The following is a 16,233-nucleotide window of genomic DNA, read 5'->3' as shown; positions in this document are numbered from 1 at the left end:
GAGAAAGAGAAAGGAAGGAAGGAAGGAAGGAAGGAAGGAAGGAAACCAAACCATGGAGGGGAAAGTAGGTGGTAGAGTGGATAGAGTATTAGACCTAGAGTCGGGTCAAACACTTGTTAGCTGTGTGATCCTAGTCAAGTCATTTAATACCTATTTGCCTCAGTTGCCTCATCTGTAAAATGGCAATAATAATGACTCCTACTTCTCAAGGCTATTGAGTAGATGAAAAGAGATTATATTTATAAAGCTTTTAGCATAGTACTTGGCACATAGTTATCACTAAATAATATTAGCTATTATTAAGCACTGTGCTAAACACTTTACAAATATTATCTCCTTTGATCCTCACAGCAATCTCAGCTTGTTTTACATTTTATAGTTGAGGAACCTGAGGTTGAGTGACTTGCTGAGGATTACACAGCTCATAAGTGTCTGGGGGCATATTTGAAATCACATCTTCTGGTATTACAGTTTGATCTAGCTGCATCCCCCCTAACTTATCCTTCTCTGGGTCATTCTGTGATTATTGCAGAATCCTGCAATCATGAGATTTCAGAGTTGGAAGGGAACTTAGTGTTGAATTCCCCTTAAAGAGGACCTTCAGTTCGTCTCTTCCACCCCACCCCTGCCAACTACTTGCCAATATTACTACTAAAAATTAATTCAATTCCACCTGCTGTAGAGTCTAAGAAGTGTGAGATGTAATGAATTCATCTTACCAGGATATTTTCAGCAATACATGAATAAATTTGAATTATTATCATTTTTGTGAACAATTCCATTTTTTTGTACAACTGCATCCTTGAAGTTTTTTTAGGGGAGAATCTTTTGATACTGAATGATTTATAACCAGTAAAATACCATCAATAGAGAATGTTAATGGATTTATTGAAGTATGTTTATTGTATTAGCATAGGAAGGGCATTTTAGTATTGGGGGTTTTTAAATAGCATAGCTCCTTTCTTCCAATATAGAAGAAGTAACGATGAGTGGAAAGGGGGAAAAATGATATATCACAATTTGTTAAAGTAAAGATTTGTCTGATAATGATGCTGAAGTTTTTTGAGCTTTAGCACTGGAATAAACCTTTCAAGTAGGAAAACAAGGTTCCCCAGGTAGCATCCTCTGCTTCTAGACAACTTGGAGACTGAATTAGTCAAGTTTCCTTTATTGGCCATACTGTAGATAGCATACACAAAACCTTTCTGGTCCCTGTCTGACTGCTTCTCTTTCCATTGGGAACCTAAGACTGACAGTCAGAAGCAAATAGCCCCTATGGGAAAGAAATGTTCCAGCAAATTCTGGAAGCAGGAAGAGAAAAGAGCCGTATAATGTAGAAATCTATTGTTCCTTTATAGGCATGGTCAAATACATACTTTGTGTATGTATATGATAAATAATGATTTCTTTTAACCATTAATCAATTGTCTTTACAATTATTTGTTAAACTTTAAATATGTAATATTTAATTTTCATTAAAAAGGAAAAAAACTCCTATCCAATCATTTTTACCTCTTCCTAATAAAAATGCCTTAAGTTTCATAATTATGGTGGTTTTGTGATTCTGTTATGTACTTTGAAGCATGAACATCTAACTTGTGACTTTTAGAACTGAAAAGAAAATTATATTTCATTTCTTGCTATAAGCTACGTGGTGCACCATAAGATTAATTAAATAAGCACTTTCTTAGAGGACTCCTGTGTGACTAGCACTTGTAGGCACTGTAGAAATATGGGCAAAAAAGGAAGCAATTCCCAGCCTGAAGGAGCACATATCCTACTGAAGGTACAACTGAATATTCAACAGGTATAAGTTAAGTAAATTCCAAGTGATTGGTGGTGGAGTAGAATTAACTACAGAGGTAGGGAATAATCACTCAAAGTCTCCTGTAGGAGGTGATGCTTGGACTAAACTTTGATTAGAGCTATGGATTCCAAGAAAAGAAAGTGAGTAGGGAAAGCAGCATTTATGGGGAACAGCAAACAGAACAGTCTGGCTGGAACATTGTATGTGGGGTGGCATAATATGAAGAAGGTCTAGAAAGGCAGGTGGGAGTCATTGTCAAGAACTCTAAATAGCAAACAGAGGAGTTTGTATTTCAGCGATATCAGTGATTCCCAAAGTGGGTGATGGCCACAGGTGCATTTATCTTTCCTATTAATTGCTATTAAATTTTTTAAGAAATTAATTTCCAGGGGTCTAAGTAATATTTTTTCTGGAAAGGGGGCGGAAGACCAAAAAAGTTTTGGAACCGCTGTTCTATAGGGAATCAAGACCCACTGAAGTTTCTTGAGAGGGATAATGCTTTAGGAAGATCAATCTGACAGTTGTTGGGAAGATGGACTGGAGAGAGGGAATGAAATCAGGGAGACCAATAAGGATGTTATTATTCTGTTTTCCTATCACTTCTCTGATACTCTCATGGATTTAAATGTAAGCCTCTCCATTGGGCTTTTGCCTAGAGTGACCCTTTTTGACTTAGCTTTTACCAGGATTTAGGACTCTTGCTCATCAAATTTTACTGTATTCTGTGCTTTGCTTCATTCACTAATCCAAACTGGTTTGTGTTTGTTACTCCAATATGTCTGGTAATGATGTCAGGGCTTTCAGCTGATTTCAATCAAGCTACTTAGCTGAAGTTAGTGAATGACACTGCAAGTTGTCTTTTATGTGTAACCTGGCTTATTTTATCACAAAAATGTTATTTACAAATGTAAACACTTTATACAAATCAACTACCCTTCTTCATCATGCTTCTTTAGCAAAACTTCTTAATCTTTTTTGAAATACCTTTTTTTCCCCATAATCAGTCACAGCTGGTTGAGGAAAAATATTCATAAAATTGTTTTTGGCATTTTTCCTATGAATCATTGGAGAGCAAATGAGAGGGAAAAAGAGAAATTTTAGGCAAAAACTTCTTCCACTCCCCACAATTTCACTACAAATTAGGCATAAATTCCACCAAAATTACCCGTGGATTTCATTGGTATGAAAAAAGAACTATTTTTGAATCCTTTTTTTTCTGGAGCTTCTTAAGTATAGCTGTGCTACTATTTGTAGAGGATAGCCCCAGATCAGAAATTGTATGTTATTGGGATTTGCCTTGAGCTACTCCAAAATTATTTTTGTACTTCTTGAATAACAATCAGGATAATTTTTTTAAAAATCCTCAATAGGGAATTATGCCCAGAGAGCTCTAAAATTATGTTTACCCTTAGACCCAACAATACCATTTTTACCTAAGGAGATCAGGGAAAAGGGAAAAGAACCTATATGTTCCAAAATATTTATAGTAGCTCTCTTTGTGGTGGCAAAGAACTGGAAAACAAGGGATGTCCATCATTTGGGGATTGATCGAACAAATTATTATATATAATTGTGATATTGCACCATAAAAAATGATGAGCAAGTTCACTTTTAAAATTCTGGAAAGGGGGCAGCTGGGTAGCTCAGTGGATTGAGAGCCAGGCCTAGAGATGGGAGGTCCTAGGTTCAAATCTGGCCTCAGACACTTCCCAGCTGAGTAACACTGGGCAAGTCACTTAATCCTCATTGCCTAGCCCTTACCACTCTTCTGCCTTGGACCCAATATACAGTATTGACTCCAAGACAGAGCTAAGGGTTTTAAAAAAAATCTGAAAAGACCTTCATGAAATAATTAATAGTAAAATGAGTACAACCAAGAGAATATTATATAGAGCTACAGAATTAATATTTGAAGAATAACTTGTGAATATCTACCTCCAGAGAAAAAATAATAAATAGAAACATGAAAAACATAATTGATATATATATGTGTGTATGTGTATATATATATATATATAGTCAAGTGATGCCTTCTGGAGAGGGAAGAGAGATGCAGAGATACCTGGGAATAAATTCTATTAATAAAGAAAAATAAAGAGAAAAACCCTCAAAAGGCAATAATAATGTCCCTAATCAAATAAAATACAAATAATAAGGATAACTACTATTAAGTCTTACATCTTCTTTTCAAGAAATCTATTGTTAATTTATAGGATGAAAGAGGTATGACTACACTATAGTAACTGGAAAAAAGATCTGGAAGTTTTAGTTGGCTACCAGCTCATTTTGAGTCAATGGTATGATATGGCAAAGTTATTATTTTTGTTGCTTTAAATAGCAGAGGTTTTCTTCCAGTATTTAAAAAGGAATGATAAGTGGAAAGGAAAAAATGAATTACCAGAAGTTACTACATTGAGGATTCACTCCAACATGATATTGACATTTTTTTTTAACTTTAGCAATAGTATAAGCTTTTTCAGTTAGGAAAGCAGAGTTCCTCAGGCTACAAGCATTCTCTTCTAAACAGGCTGGAGTCTTTTTTGATTGAGTTTCCTTTATGACCGACCACACTGTAGATAGCACACCTGCCTGCCTTATTCCCCATTTGGGAGAGTTAATATCCTTTGCTAAAATAAAGTATTCAGAACTAGGGAAGTAATGACCCTACTGTATTTTACTCTGTTAGCAACACTTCTGGAGTATTTTGTGTAGCAAATTTTAGAAAAACAATTAACAAATATGAGTATGTCAAGAGGAAGTCTACCAACATAGTGTAAAAACTCAAAACAATGTCATGAGAAATGGTTAAAGGAAAAAGGGTGTATAGCCTTGGAGAAGTAAAGATTAAAAGGAGACATGGTAGTTGTTTTCAGACACTTGAAGAAAACTTCCTTGGTAAAGTAAACATAGACTTTTTCTTGTCTCCAGAAGATAGAAGAAGCCATTGGTAAGACATTGCAGAGAAGCAGGTTTGGGTTCATTATAAAGAAAACTCTTCCTAACAATGAGAGTTGTTCAAACCCGTAATGGGCTTTCTTTGGACTCACTAGAGGTATTCAAGTAGAAACTGTTGGACCACTTGGTATATTGTATATAATGTTTTATAAAGCATCAAATGAAATAATATAAGTGATGGACTTTGAAAATTCTCAAGAAAAAGACTAAAGTCAGTTGCTGCCACAAAGGTTTTTTTGTTTAGGTAGACTAGATCTCTGGTATTAAAGTAAAATGCCACTTACATAAGGAAACCTCCAGGCCACATATTGACCTAGAAAATCACACATTAACATTATTTATGTTCTATTGTATTTTGATGTATTTTGTTAAATATTTCCTAATTTCACTGTAGTGTAGTAGGGGTTTACTTGGGAGTGTTGTAGGTTGACTACATAATTGACACTTATGCCTCTGTAGTTTTTTGAAATCCATTATGATTCCCAGATTCTGGGTCTCTTTGACTTCATCAATGTAGGTACTTCTGCTAATTAATGTCACTTATAACTCACATATACTTTCTTCTTTTGGCTATAGCCTGCCATAACTTCTCCAAAGAGGAACTTCCCAACATTCCGGAGTCTTCTTCTACATCTCTTTATATTTTGTGGATAAAAATGTGTGAATAACCCAAGTTACTCATCCATTATCCCTTTCACTTCTTGGCTGGATCAACTCTTTTTTTTCCAAACCACCCATTTCCTTGATGTTTTACATTATTCCTTGTGTATAAATCATCAATGGTAGTAAATTGCAAGGATAGTTAGGCACCTGGGATAGAGCACAAGGTCTGGAGTCAGGAAAACTTGAATTTAAATCTTACCTCAGACACTAGCCATGTGATCCTGGGCAAGTCATTTACCCTATTTACCTCCATTTCTTCTCCTATAAAATGAGCTAGAAAATGATATGACAAACCATTCCAGTAATTGCTAAGAAAACCCCAAATGGGGTCATGAAGAGTTGGACATGCCTGAAATGACTGAACAATAACAATATGTTGCAATCTACTTAATGCTTACTGTGGATCTACAATTTTTGATTTTTTGGAAATTAGTATATAGGATATATAATATGCCTTTGTTATGGCTAATCTGCAAATCTTTGGACCCTTTCATTTTGTATTCCTAAATGAAAATTTCCAACATATCATTTTTTGCCATTCTCCTCTCTTTTCACCTTACCATTACAGGAAATGAGGAAAGAAACTAATATTATTAAGCATTTACTATGCATAAGGCACTGTGTTAAAATTAAAAACAAAGAATATCAAGAACTATGTTGATTTGATTTGGAGAATATCAGATTCTTCATAGTTTCTCATTTCAGTCTCGGTGACAGATGTTGCTATATAAGCTACAATTATCTCCATGGCAGTCTTTTTACTTGCATTTATTAGGAGTACTACTGTGTGAGCTGACCGAGTGGCTCATGAATGTGTGCTTTATTGCATTTGAGAGCACAGTGGAACCAATTAAACCAACTCTTTTCAGAGTAGAACCTGTGAACCATCATGCTCTCATTTTGCTCCAACTTTGTTATTTTTTTCTTTTAATTTTTTATAAGAATGTTGCCATTGGTGTGATTCAGTCCTTCAATAGTATATACATTCATTGCTTATTTAAAAATTATCATTTTTAAAGAATTAAAAGTAAAATGAATGCTTATAGAAAATTTTAAAAACTAGGTGGTTTTTAGTAGCCTCTGCTCTTCTTTACTGCACCACTGTTACTTTGAAAAAGAAAAGGACCTGGGTTGGGGCGTGGGGGGTCTCCATACAGATCTAGGGTTCATTATGCTATAGCAAGATAGGGATAGATAAATTGACCACATGTGTGTATGAATATACAATATTTTCTTTAAAAAAGAACAAAGTAGTAAGTAAAAATATGAGAAATTGTGATTTCAAAATAGTTTAAGTATCACTTAAGAGTATTGCTATTCTTGTCACTCTTTTTCAAAGGATTTCTTGTCATAGAAAAATGCATAAAATTTAGAGTTAAGACTTCAGCCTGATATTTTTCAAAGCCTATCACTGGATGTTGGTCATACAAAAGATGCTCAATAAATGGATTTTTAGTTAAATAAAGGAATGAATTTTAAGAAGGAAAGTCTGAAAGTCATGAGGTAGTTGGGTATTTTTCTCCTTGAGCAGAGCATTGATGATGGCACTTTCCAAAGTGAAAAAGGGGAAGGTTCTAGAACATGTTAGGGGATATAATGTGAAAAAAATCCAATAAGGAATGTGGGAGGGCTTTAGATAGGTACAAGTGAAAAACTTAAGAGACAAGGTGTCTGATAAAAACCGCAGTGATCAATTCTTATCAGTAATCATTTGCTTCTGTGTTTTAAGTTTAAGATTATATTTTCCTGTCAGCGAATTCTTTTTTTGTTAAAAAAAAAAAAGGAAAGAAAATTTGCATTTCCTTGCTTCCTCTTGAATTTAATATGTTGCATTAAAATGACAATAAAAACCAATTTTATTTATAGTATATGTTCTCTCCCTCTTGCAGGAAGAAGGCATTGTGAAGGAAATCGACATCAGTCATCATGTAAAAGAAGGATTTGAAAAGGCAGACCCTTCCCAATTTGAGCTCTTGAAAGTTTTAGGGCAAGGTTCCTATGGAAAGGTAAGCTAAAGAAGTCTTAGATTTGCAGAGATTTTCTGTAAAAATTTCCAGAGTTCTGAAAGAGATGTTTACCTCCAAATGAAGGTAGATAATTTGGAAAAGGCCTAGATGGATGGGAGATGAGAAACACCCACCTAGGGATCTTCTCATGGCCAGTAAAGCACAAAACCCTTGGGCTTTAGAAACCAAGTTTATTTTGATAATTGGAGTAAGGGGAAAGGGTAAATAGGGTCCTAACACTACAAAATCTACACTCAACCCAACTTCTACACACCTCACAAAAGGTCACCCTTTGTTTCTTCTTTAGGCTCTACTTATATACTCCCTGCTCTTATCTAGAACCCCAAATGCTATATGACTATCTGCTAAACTAACTACCCAGATTGTCTTTGAGAAGGCAGAGGAGGTAGGATTCACTGTTAGCCTGAATCCCCTCTCAAGCCTGGGGTTGGCTTCCCAGGTAACCCAGAGTCCCAGATGACAAAACCCTTGGGATTACCTTAGCCTCGCTGATCTCAGACAAGTTGATCTCTGTACTGCAGGGAAAAGGCAGTCTACCCCAAGGCAATTCTCCAACCCAGGAATCCCTAATATTTCCACAAGATTAGTTCTTCCAAGGGGATGCCAGAGCAAATATCTTTCTTCCAACTCGGTGGAAAGCTAGATTAGGAGTAACAGTTACAGACAGTCAACTCCCAAGATCCTCCTCTCCTTCCAGAATCTTCTCCCAGGGTTTGTGTCTAAATTCTTCTCCTTTCCTCTTAAAGACAATCTATGAATTTCTCCCTAACCCTTATCACTTATCCTTACACTTCCACAGGGACATAAGGGAAATATTATATCATTCTTACTGTTACTACTATTAGTAAACACATATTAAATTGGCAGTATTGGGAGTCTACAAACATAAAGTGATGGTTGCTTTTTGTTTTAGTTTTTTTTTTACTTGGGATTATGTAATTCTGAAAAAGAATTCCTTATTATGTTCCTTTAACTAAGATGAGGGAAACTTTTCAAAGAGAATCTTATTCCATGGAATACATAGTTCATTTCAGAGTTAGTTGGGATTTTTAAATTCAGGTCAAGCCAATAAAGGAGGAATTCTCAAAATCAGCACTGTCCAAGACCATTTTTCTTCCTAAAAAACTCATGATTTCTCTTATTCATTGCCTGGGCTGATGAGATACCTTTGGTAGACATTCACTATGTTACAGAGATACTTTTTTTTCTCTTCTTCCCTACTTCCAGCCAAAGGTTTCAATTCCCCAATGTTTTCATATTTGTAAATACATTTAGAGGAATCAAGGTTATCATTTTCCTATACAATTATGGGGTTTCTCATATGAAATAAACACCAATGGCTATTGAGTCCAATCCATACCTGAAAAAGAATCCTAAATAAAACATATATAAATGATCATCTAATCATTCATTGCTGGAAGACTTCCAGCAAGAAGGTATCCATCATTCCCAGAGACAGCCCATTCCAAATGTGTATAGCTCTAATTGGTAGGAATTCATTTCTTAGGAATTTAGACTTGAAGTCACTCATGCCTAAATTTGTATGGATATCATCCCCTCCTGTAAAACTTCCCCATATAGACCACTTGGGTAGCATAAATGCCATGGCATTTTCTTTGGTCCTCTCTGATAACCATCTAGATCCCAAGGAAAAGTTTGTGATTTCACCAGGGTCCTGAAGCCTATTAGGGTGAATAGCTTATTTATACAATGCCTATCAACCTACTTAATAACTAGGGAGGGAAGAGAGTATTGGTACAGATATTGCATCATGTCCAGGTATTTTTATCATTAAAAAAAAAAACAAGAAAAAAGTAAGTCAGAAAGTGATTTTTGTGAGGAGGGGGAGATTCTTTAGCCATTTACTTAAGATGGACTCAATGAAAAACTTTTCTAACATAGATCTAAAGTGACCAATTCTTTAAAAGTGGCCTTTGATGATAAGATTTAAATATTGGAACCATATGATTCTAACCTACTCTGAAGTCAGTAATTCTGTATTCCTCAGTTGTGTATCAGTCATTGTCCGGAATACAACAGACAGAATTACTTTTGTGATTTATCATGACTGAGACATTGTTTTTGACACAGAAATTATTTTCCTAAAATTATAGCCTAAGGAATCCTTTGGAATTTAGAGTAGGACTACTCCTATTTCTAATTATTAAGATCTAGATGAATAGTCTAAAAGCAATGCTTTTCTTTATTCCAGCTTAGTATTGACATAGGGTAAACAGATGCTAGGTTTTTGTTCTCTGGTGCTTGCTTGCAGGATTTTGACTTGTTAGTAATATATATGGGTAAAATGAACCATTTTTCTTGGGAGAGACAGTGTGGCCTCGAGTGTTTACCATCTTTAGTTATATAAGTGGCAGCATTGTAGAGTTCAGGCATCCTTGTACTCTGCAGCTGTGAAGGTTATTTCCTGTCAGGAACTGAGAAAAAAAAACAGGTGTCTATAATAGTGCCATGTCCATACTCTGTAGGCTTCTCAGTAAACACTTTTCAATTATGGTGACAGGTGGGACCATGGGACATCTAAAACGTCCCCAGTGTCCTATTCATGTGTCATGGTGCTCTGGGTGTATTTTGGGTATCTATCCTTTGTAGCCTTCTGTCAGACTGACAGCTGGCAACACACGGATTTCCGGAACATATGGACCTTAAATAAACTATGTACCTTAGGGCTAACTAACTCAAGTATAATAAGGTTGCTGACTTTGCAGAGCCGCTGTTCTTAAACATGTGCCTTTCTTCAGAGAACTTTGATGTGACAAAACCAGTGTTAGCCCCTATTGTTTGAATTGCAGGACCAGGGTTATGTTAATACTGTGTCTGATATCTTTTGAGCAACATGGTTATATTTTCTCACACATTTACTCAGTGGCATCTATTTTTCTTTCCCCACAATAACAGCAAATATTTATTAAGCACTTTCAGTGTTTCAGGTATTGTGCTAAAGACTGGGGATACAAATACAAGCAAAAAAGAAAGTCATTCCTTACCTGAAAGGAGCTTAATTGGGGAAGAAAACATTTTAAAAAGAGGATGAAAAGGGGGTCAAAAGTATCCTTATGGGTGCATGCTGGAAAAGTCTGGTGAATGAAGAATGCCTGGTCTGGTCTTTTCCTCAAAATGGAAGTTCCAGGAATAACTCACCAGTGGAGTGACAGGGGAAGAGAGAAATCTTTTTTTATATTCCGGTGCGGGGTAGAATATTTTATTTGTGTAGAGCTATATTTGTGGAATAAGTTTATGAAAATAGTCTTTCAAAATGACCTTCCATTAATATAAACAGCCCCTTCTAAGAGAATAGAGGGCTTGCTATGGTTGATGCAATACCACAAACTGATTACAGTTTATTCTGCCATTTGCAAATGATGTCCTAGAAGAAAAGAAAAATGATTTTTTCTGAAAATAAATGAAACAATACAGAGACGTTGGGATGAGTAAGCACTTGTACTTTGCCTTTCACTACCTAACATACTTTTCAAAGGTCTCTCCCTTGGCATGGTGGTTGAAAGCAAAATGAACTCAATCCATTAAATATGCTAGAAGCATCTTATCAATTGAGCAATCAGCACGCACTGGTCAAGATGTCTATAAAATATCTTATGGACGAGGACGATAAAATGTTTTGATAGGTTTGGTTCTATTAGCCTAGTGGCTGAATGATCCTTGTACTTTTAGAGATGTTGCCTTTATCTCAAGGTTGAACCCTATTTAGTGTCTGATGTAAGAAGAGGTTGCAGAGATGCTTTCTGTGCAGAGTAAATATAGGCCTAAATCACTAGAGAATAATTTCCACTCGATTGAATAAAAATGCCCTTGAAACTATTGCTGCTTAGATAGCTGCAATTGCAAGAATGAAGGGAGAGAAAAAGATACTCCCATTCTCCTCCTACCTATTCCAAAACATAAAATGCAATTTCACTCTTAAAATCAGTTATTTTGTTTGGGGGTTTTAAATAGTAATAACCATAACATTGTAAAAAATGAAGTATGAAAGTTTTAAAAACCCTAGTCAACACAATAACTGACCATGTTATCAGAGGACCAGTGATGAAGAATGCTACCTACCACCTACCAAAAACATGTTAGACTCAAGAGATGGAAAGAGACATTCATTTTTGCATGTGGCTGATGCAAGAATATGTTTTTTGGCCATGTATGTTTGTTATAAGAACTTTGAGGATTTTTTTTCCAGATTGAGAAGTGGAAGAACACTATATACTTAATTATACATATATAGGTATATATAATTTAGCTAAATATCATTACTTTACTTATATAAACTGTTTTAACCATATATATAGATTTAAATTATAATATAAGATACAATAAAGTAATTATATATATATATACAAATATATGGGTGTATGTGTATATATATATATATATATATATACACACTCAAACATATAGTGTTTCTCCACTTCTCATCCTAGAGGATATATATATATGCATATGTATGTGTGTAAATATGTATATTGCTTTGGTTAAGAAAACCCAGCTTTTATTGAACTAGTAAATAAGACTAGGAGCTGGTACTTTGAAAAAACAAATAAAATAGATAAAGTATGATGTCCTAGATAAAATAATATAATTAAAAAAAGAAAGAAGAGAATCAAATTAATAGTATAAAAGATGAAAAGGATGAGCTCACCTCTAATGAAGAGGACATTAAGGTAATTATTAAGAGATATTTTACCCAATTATATGGCAATAAACATGATAATCTAGGTGAAATGGGTGAATATTTACAAAAATATAAATTACCTAGATTAACAAAAGAGAAAATAGAATACTTGATCCCATCTCAGAAGAAAACTCAGTTTATATAAGAAAAGTATAGTAATGATATTTAGCTAAACCCTAGTATAATGATACTGTGTTCTAGTGAAGGTCTGTAGTGAGGCAGAGGGATTTGAAACAGAGTAGCATACAAGTTGGTGGCACTAAACTGAAAAACAGAGACACATTTTGATTATCTGCAATGAGTATGTGTCTCGCTTTAAGAAAAGCAATGTATTAAAATCAGAAACTTATGAAATAATTGATTATGATATCAAGAAAAATTATTTGTCAAAATCAAAATTCAAAATTCAAAATCAAAAATCAAAATTATCTTAATTGAGTTCTCCTACTTCCACAACATTACCAACATTTATTCTTTTCTCTTCCATCACGTGAATATCAGCTTATCCCAGGTTCTAGTTAGCTTAATCTGGTTAGCCTCTTAATTGGTCTCCCTGTTGTATAGTTAAAGATTCCATACCTTGAACTACATTACCCAAAATTCCTTTCTGTGTTACCTAGAATGCTTTTCCCTTAGTCCACATTTGTGTGGTCAAGTTTGTATAAGTTCTAAGGCTCCGCCTCTCTTTTGCTGTCTCCTTTCGAGACTGGACTGGGTTAGCACCTTTTAGCTAGCTTTTTACTTTAGTTATTATTAATTAACTTTATAAAATATAATACTTTAGTTATTGCATATTAATTTTAAAACCCACACTGTGTATATAGCCTCTCCATTTAAATCCATGTTCCCCAAAGCCATCAAATTAATGTCCTTAAAGCATGTAAATTCCTCTGCTCAAAAATATAAAATCTAATACAAACATGTGTCTTCTTGGTATTTAAAACTCATCATAGTTTGGCTCCTTACCTGTATATTATTTCCTTTAATGTACGTAGACTCTAGCCAAGCTGTTATATTTTCTGTTCTCTGTCCATAACATTCCAACTCTTGCTTCCATGACTTTGCTTACTCTGTCTTACTTTCTGACTTTCCCATTTGATTTTTACCATTTTCTCTCAGTTCTCTGAAAGCAGTATTTTTTTTTTTGCCATTTGGCCATTTTTACCTTTGGCTCACGCCAATTATTTTGTTTTTGTCTTTTCATTTTGTCTTTATATTCTCTTGTTTATCTCTGGAGCCTGAGTCAGAAAAGAGCAAGTAGCAAGGTGACAAAAACATAAGGAGGTAGAAAATTCATTAGCTGCATATGGGCAGGTAAGGAACTAAACCTAGTTAATTCAAAAGGTATTTGCGAAGGGTCTGTTATGTGCTTAGAACTGTGCTAGACTCTTTGAGTATTAAAAAGCAAAATAAACTACCACTTCCACCCCTAAAGAGTAACCTAGATGAAAAGGCAAACTATATATATTTACATGAAGCACTTAGAAAGCAATAATGAAGTGGTTTGTACAGTGGTTTAAAAGTTTTCAAAGCACTTTTCCCCGTCACATTTATATTAAATAGGAGGTTAAACCATTACACATTTCTTTTTTATAGAAAAGAGAAATAAGGCTGTTTATGTTTAGTTATACAGATAGTAAGAACCTAAGAGTTCCGGAGGACCAATGTAAAATCCATTGGTCCATTTGTTCCACCCTAGCATATAAGGTATTATTTTATTAAATAATCAAAATGAATTGCCCAAGTAATAAATTGTGGAGTGCAGAGAGATCAGGTGATTCAGAATAATCCAGGAAGATATCCTCTCCACAATTTCCATTGTCCTTTTTCTTCCATATTTACTTTTAAACAAAGATCAGGCAAGGACTCTTATTTTAATAAAGAGTGACTAAATGGTATCATTTCAGTTGGGGAACATTTGTGGGTTAGGTAGCCTTTTAGAGCCTTTCAAATAACATACATAGGCAGGAAATATTTTCTATTCTGAGGGGGAGCAGATCTCAATCAGTTTTCTTATTCAGGTTAATTAATGCAATATGAAGGTTTGCTTTCTCTAAGCTGATTTCTTTTGAAGGAGATGGTAATTATGTTAATGTCCTCTGAAAAAGCACAGGAGCCCCAGTTGACTCATTGCTTTTGCAGGAGACTGTAGACCAATAGCAATCTTCCATTACTGAGAAATAGCTGAAAAGTTGCTAGTCAGTGTAATTTTGTGTTTGACAATTTTGCTTATTTTAGTTATACATATTAGGGCATGGGGCATTTTAAGATGAGGTAGTCTAGTCTGCTCAGTATTGTACATTGGACTTATTACCTAATTCTCTTGCAATGTAGCATTATGAGTTGCTGAAATGACAATTTTTACAATGAAATGTGGGTGCCTATGAAAAGTTACCTTTATTAGGCTCTACAGATTGAATGGCTGTTTTTACTAAAATTGCTCCATGTTATTTGGAAGCAGTTTTCACTACCCAGGGTTTTATTTCCAAATTATTCAAATAGGAAAAAGCAGGCAAGAGGAGAAAGAAATCCAATCTAAAACAACAAATGGGTGGTGATATTCAATAGGTCTGATAATGTGAAAAAATGTCATTACTTTCAACTCCATTTGTGGGATTATGATTTTTATTGCCCTTTTATGCTTTTTTGAGTTTTGCAAGGAAGGCCCCAGTTATTTTTTAAAAGAATGTCTTTTTATTATTAATTATAGAAGCATAAATAACTGAACATTTTCACGTACATGATATTGAAAAAAGATTACATATGAAATGGTGAAACTCTACTGCATAGTTTAAGTATATAATAAATTTAACATGGTAGCACCAAAACTGACCTGATGTCAGTTTCCCTTTCTGAACTTTTCTGACTCTTTTGCATGTTTTTCCCCAACATTTTATTGACATGATGTTCTTTCTTCACTTTTGCATTATTATCACTACCTACTTCCCCCAACTCCCAAATAATAAAGTTCTTAATAGTAACAGATAAGTAAAAGAAAAACAAATTTCCCACATTTTGCTCTAGGTTTTTAAGGTTGGCTCCTTTTTCAGAATTGTATTACCTATGACTTTCTGGACTCCTTCCCTACTTCTTTTTTCATGTTAGATTGCAAATATTCTTTGTGGTATGTAAGTTTATAGATAATCCATAAAAAGTCTTTTTCCTATTTGTTTCTAGTTTAAAACCTTTTCAATTAAATTCGCAACCTTCAAGACAAATATATTTTTTGTTAGCCCTTGTTGACCCTTACTAGGTATACTTCATTTCTGGCCAGAAGCCCATAATTCCTTTATTTTATATTGTGGTTCAGAAATCTAAAATCCATTCTCAGGTAACATCTTGGGACACTAGGTCTTTATTTTCCAAATCTGTCTGTTTTGAAGCCCTCACTTTAGATTTACATAAGATCATCATTTTCTTGTTGAAGTCTAATTAATTATTAGCAACCATTGGTAATTTCTAAGTTCTTGAATATGGCACTTAAAAAACTAATGTGTAACCTAGAAACTCTTCTGATAGACTACATACACACCAAGATTTTCTTGGATCTGTGACCTCAGATGTTCTTTGTAGAAATTTGCTCAGTCATAAATACACATGAGATTGGACTAAAGCAACTTCAGTCCAATTATTTTGTTCAGTAGTACTGGAAGCATGATTTGGTGGGAAAATCTGTAGTCAAAAGACCTGGGTTCAATACTGGTTCTGGTATTGACTATCTATGTAATGTTGGCCATCACTCTATCATCCTAGGTCTATTTCTTCATCTATGAAGTGAAGGGTTTAGTTAGACCAGACCATCTCTGGAGTTTCATCCAGCTCTAGATCTTATTATTGGCATAATTGGTTTAAAAAGAAAATAAAAATGAAAAACAATTTTACTAAGATTATTTGTCAAGATTTGCTGAAAGGATTATTTTTTAACCTTTTGTTTTCTTTCCCATCTACCTCCAGAAAGAGATAGTCAGAGTCAGAGAAGGGAGGGAAAAGAAAAGAAGAAAGGAAGGAAGGAAGGAAGGAAAGGATGGAAAGAAGGAAGGAAGGAAGGAAGGAAGGAAGGAAGGAAGCAAGGAAAGAAGGAA

At 34.5% G+C, this 16,233-nt stretch overlaps 1 protein-coding gene across 2 annotated transcripts in view; it reads left to right on the top strand.

Moving 5' to 3' along the window:
* The window catches only part of RPS6KA2 (ribosomal protein S6 kinase A2), a 538,080-nt gene that overhangs the window by 376,324 nt on the left and 145,523 nt on the right, over positions 1-16,233 (top strand). For both annotated transcript variants that reach the window (XM_044671880.1, XM_044671881.1), the window contains one exon: positions 7,315-7,431. In XM_044671880.1, the coding sequence (XP_044527815.1) occupies positions 7,315-7,431 (117 nt within the window). The remainder of the gene's footprint in view (positions 1-7,314; positions 7,432-16,233) is intronic.

Source organism: Gracilinanus agilis, chromosome 4 (assembly GCF_016433145.1).
Source record: "Gracilinanus agilis isolate LMUSP501 chromosome 4, AgileGrace, whole genome shotgun sequence".
NCBI classification, from domain to species: domain Eukaryota; kingdom Metazoa; phylum Chordata; class Mammalia; order Didelphimorphia; family Didelphidae; genus Gracilinanus; species Gracilinanus agilis.
The sequence above is the reverse complement of the archived record's forward strand: the minus strand, read 5'-3'. Positions and strand labels throughout refer to the sequence as shown.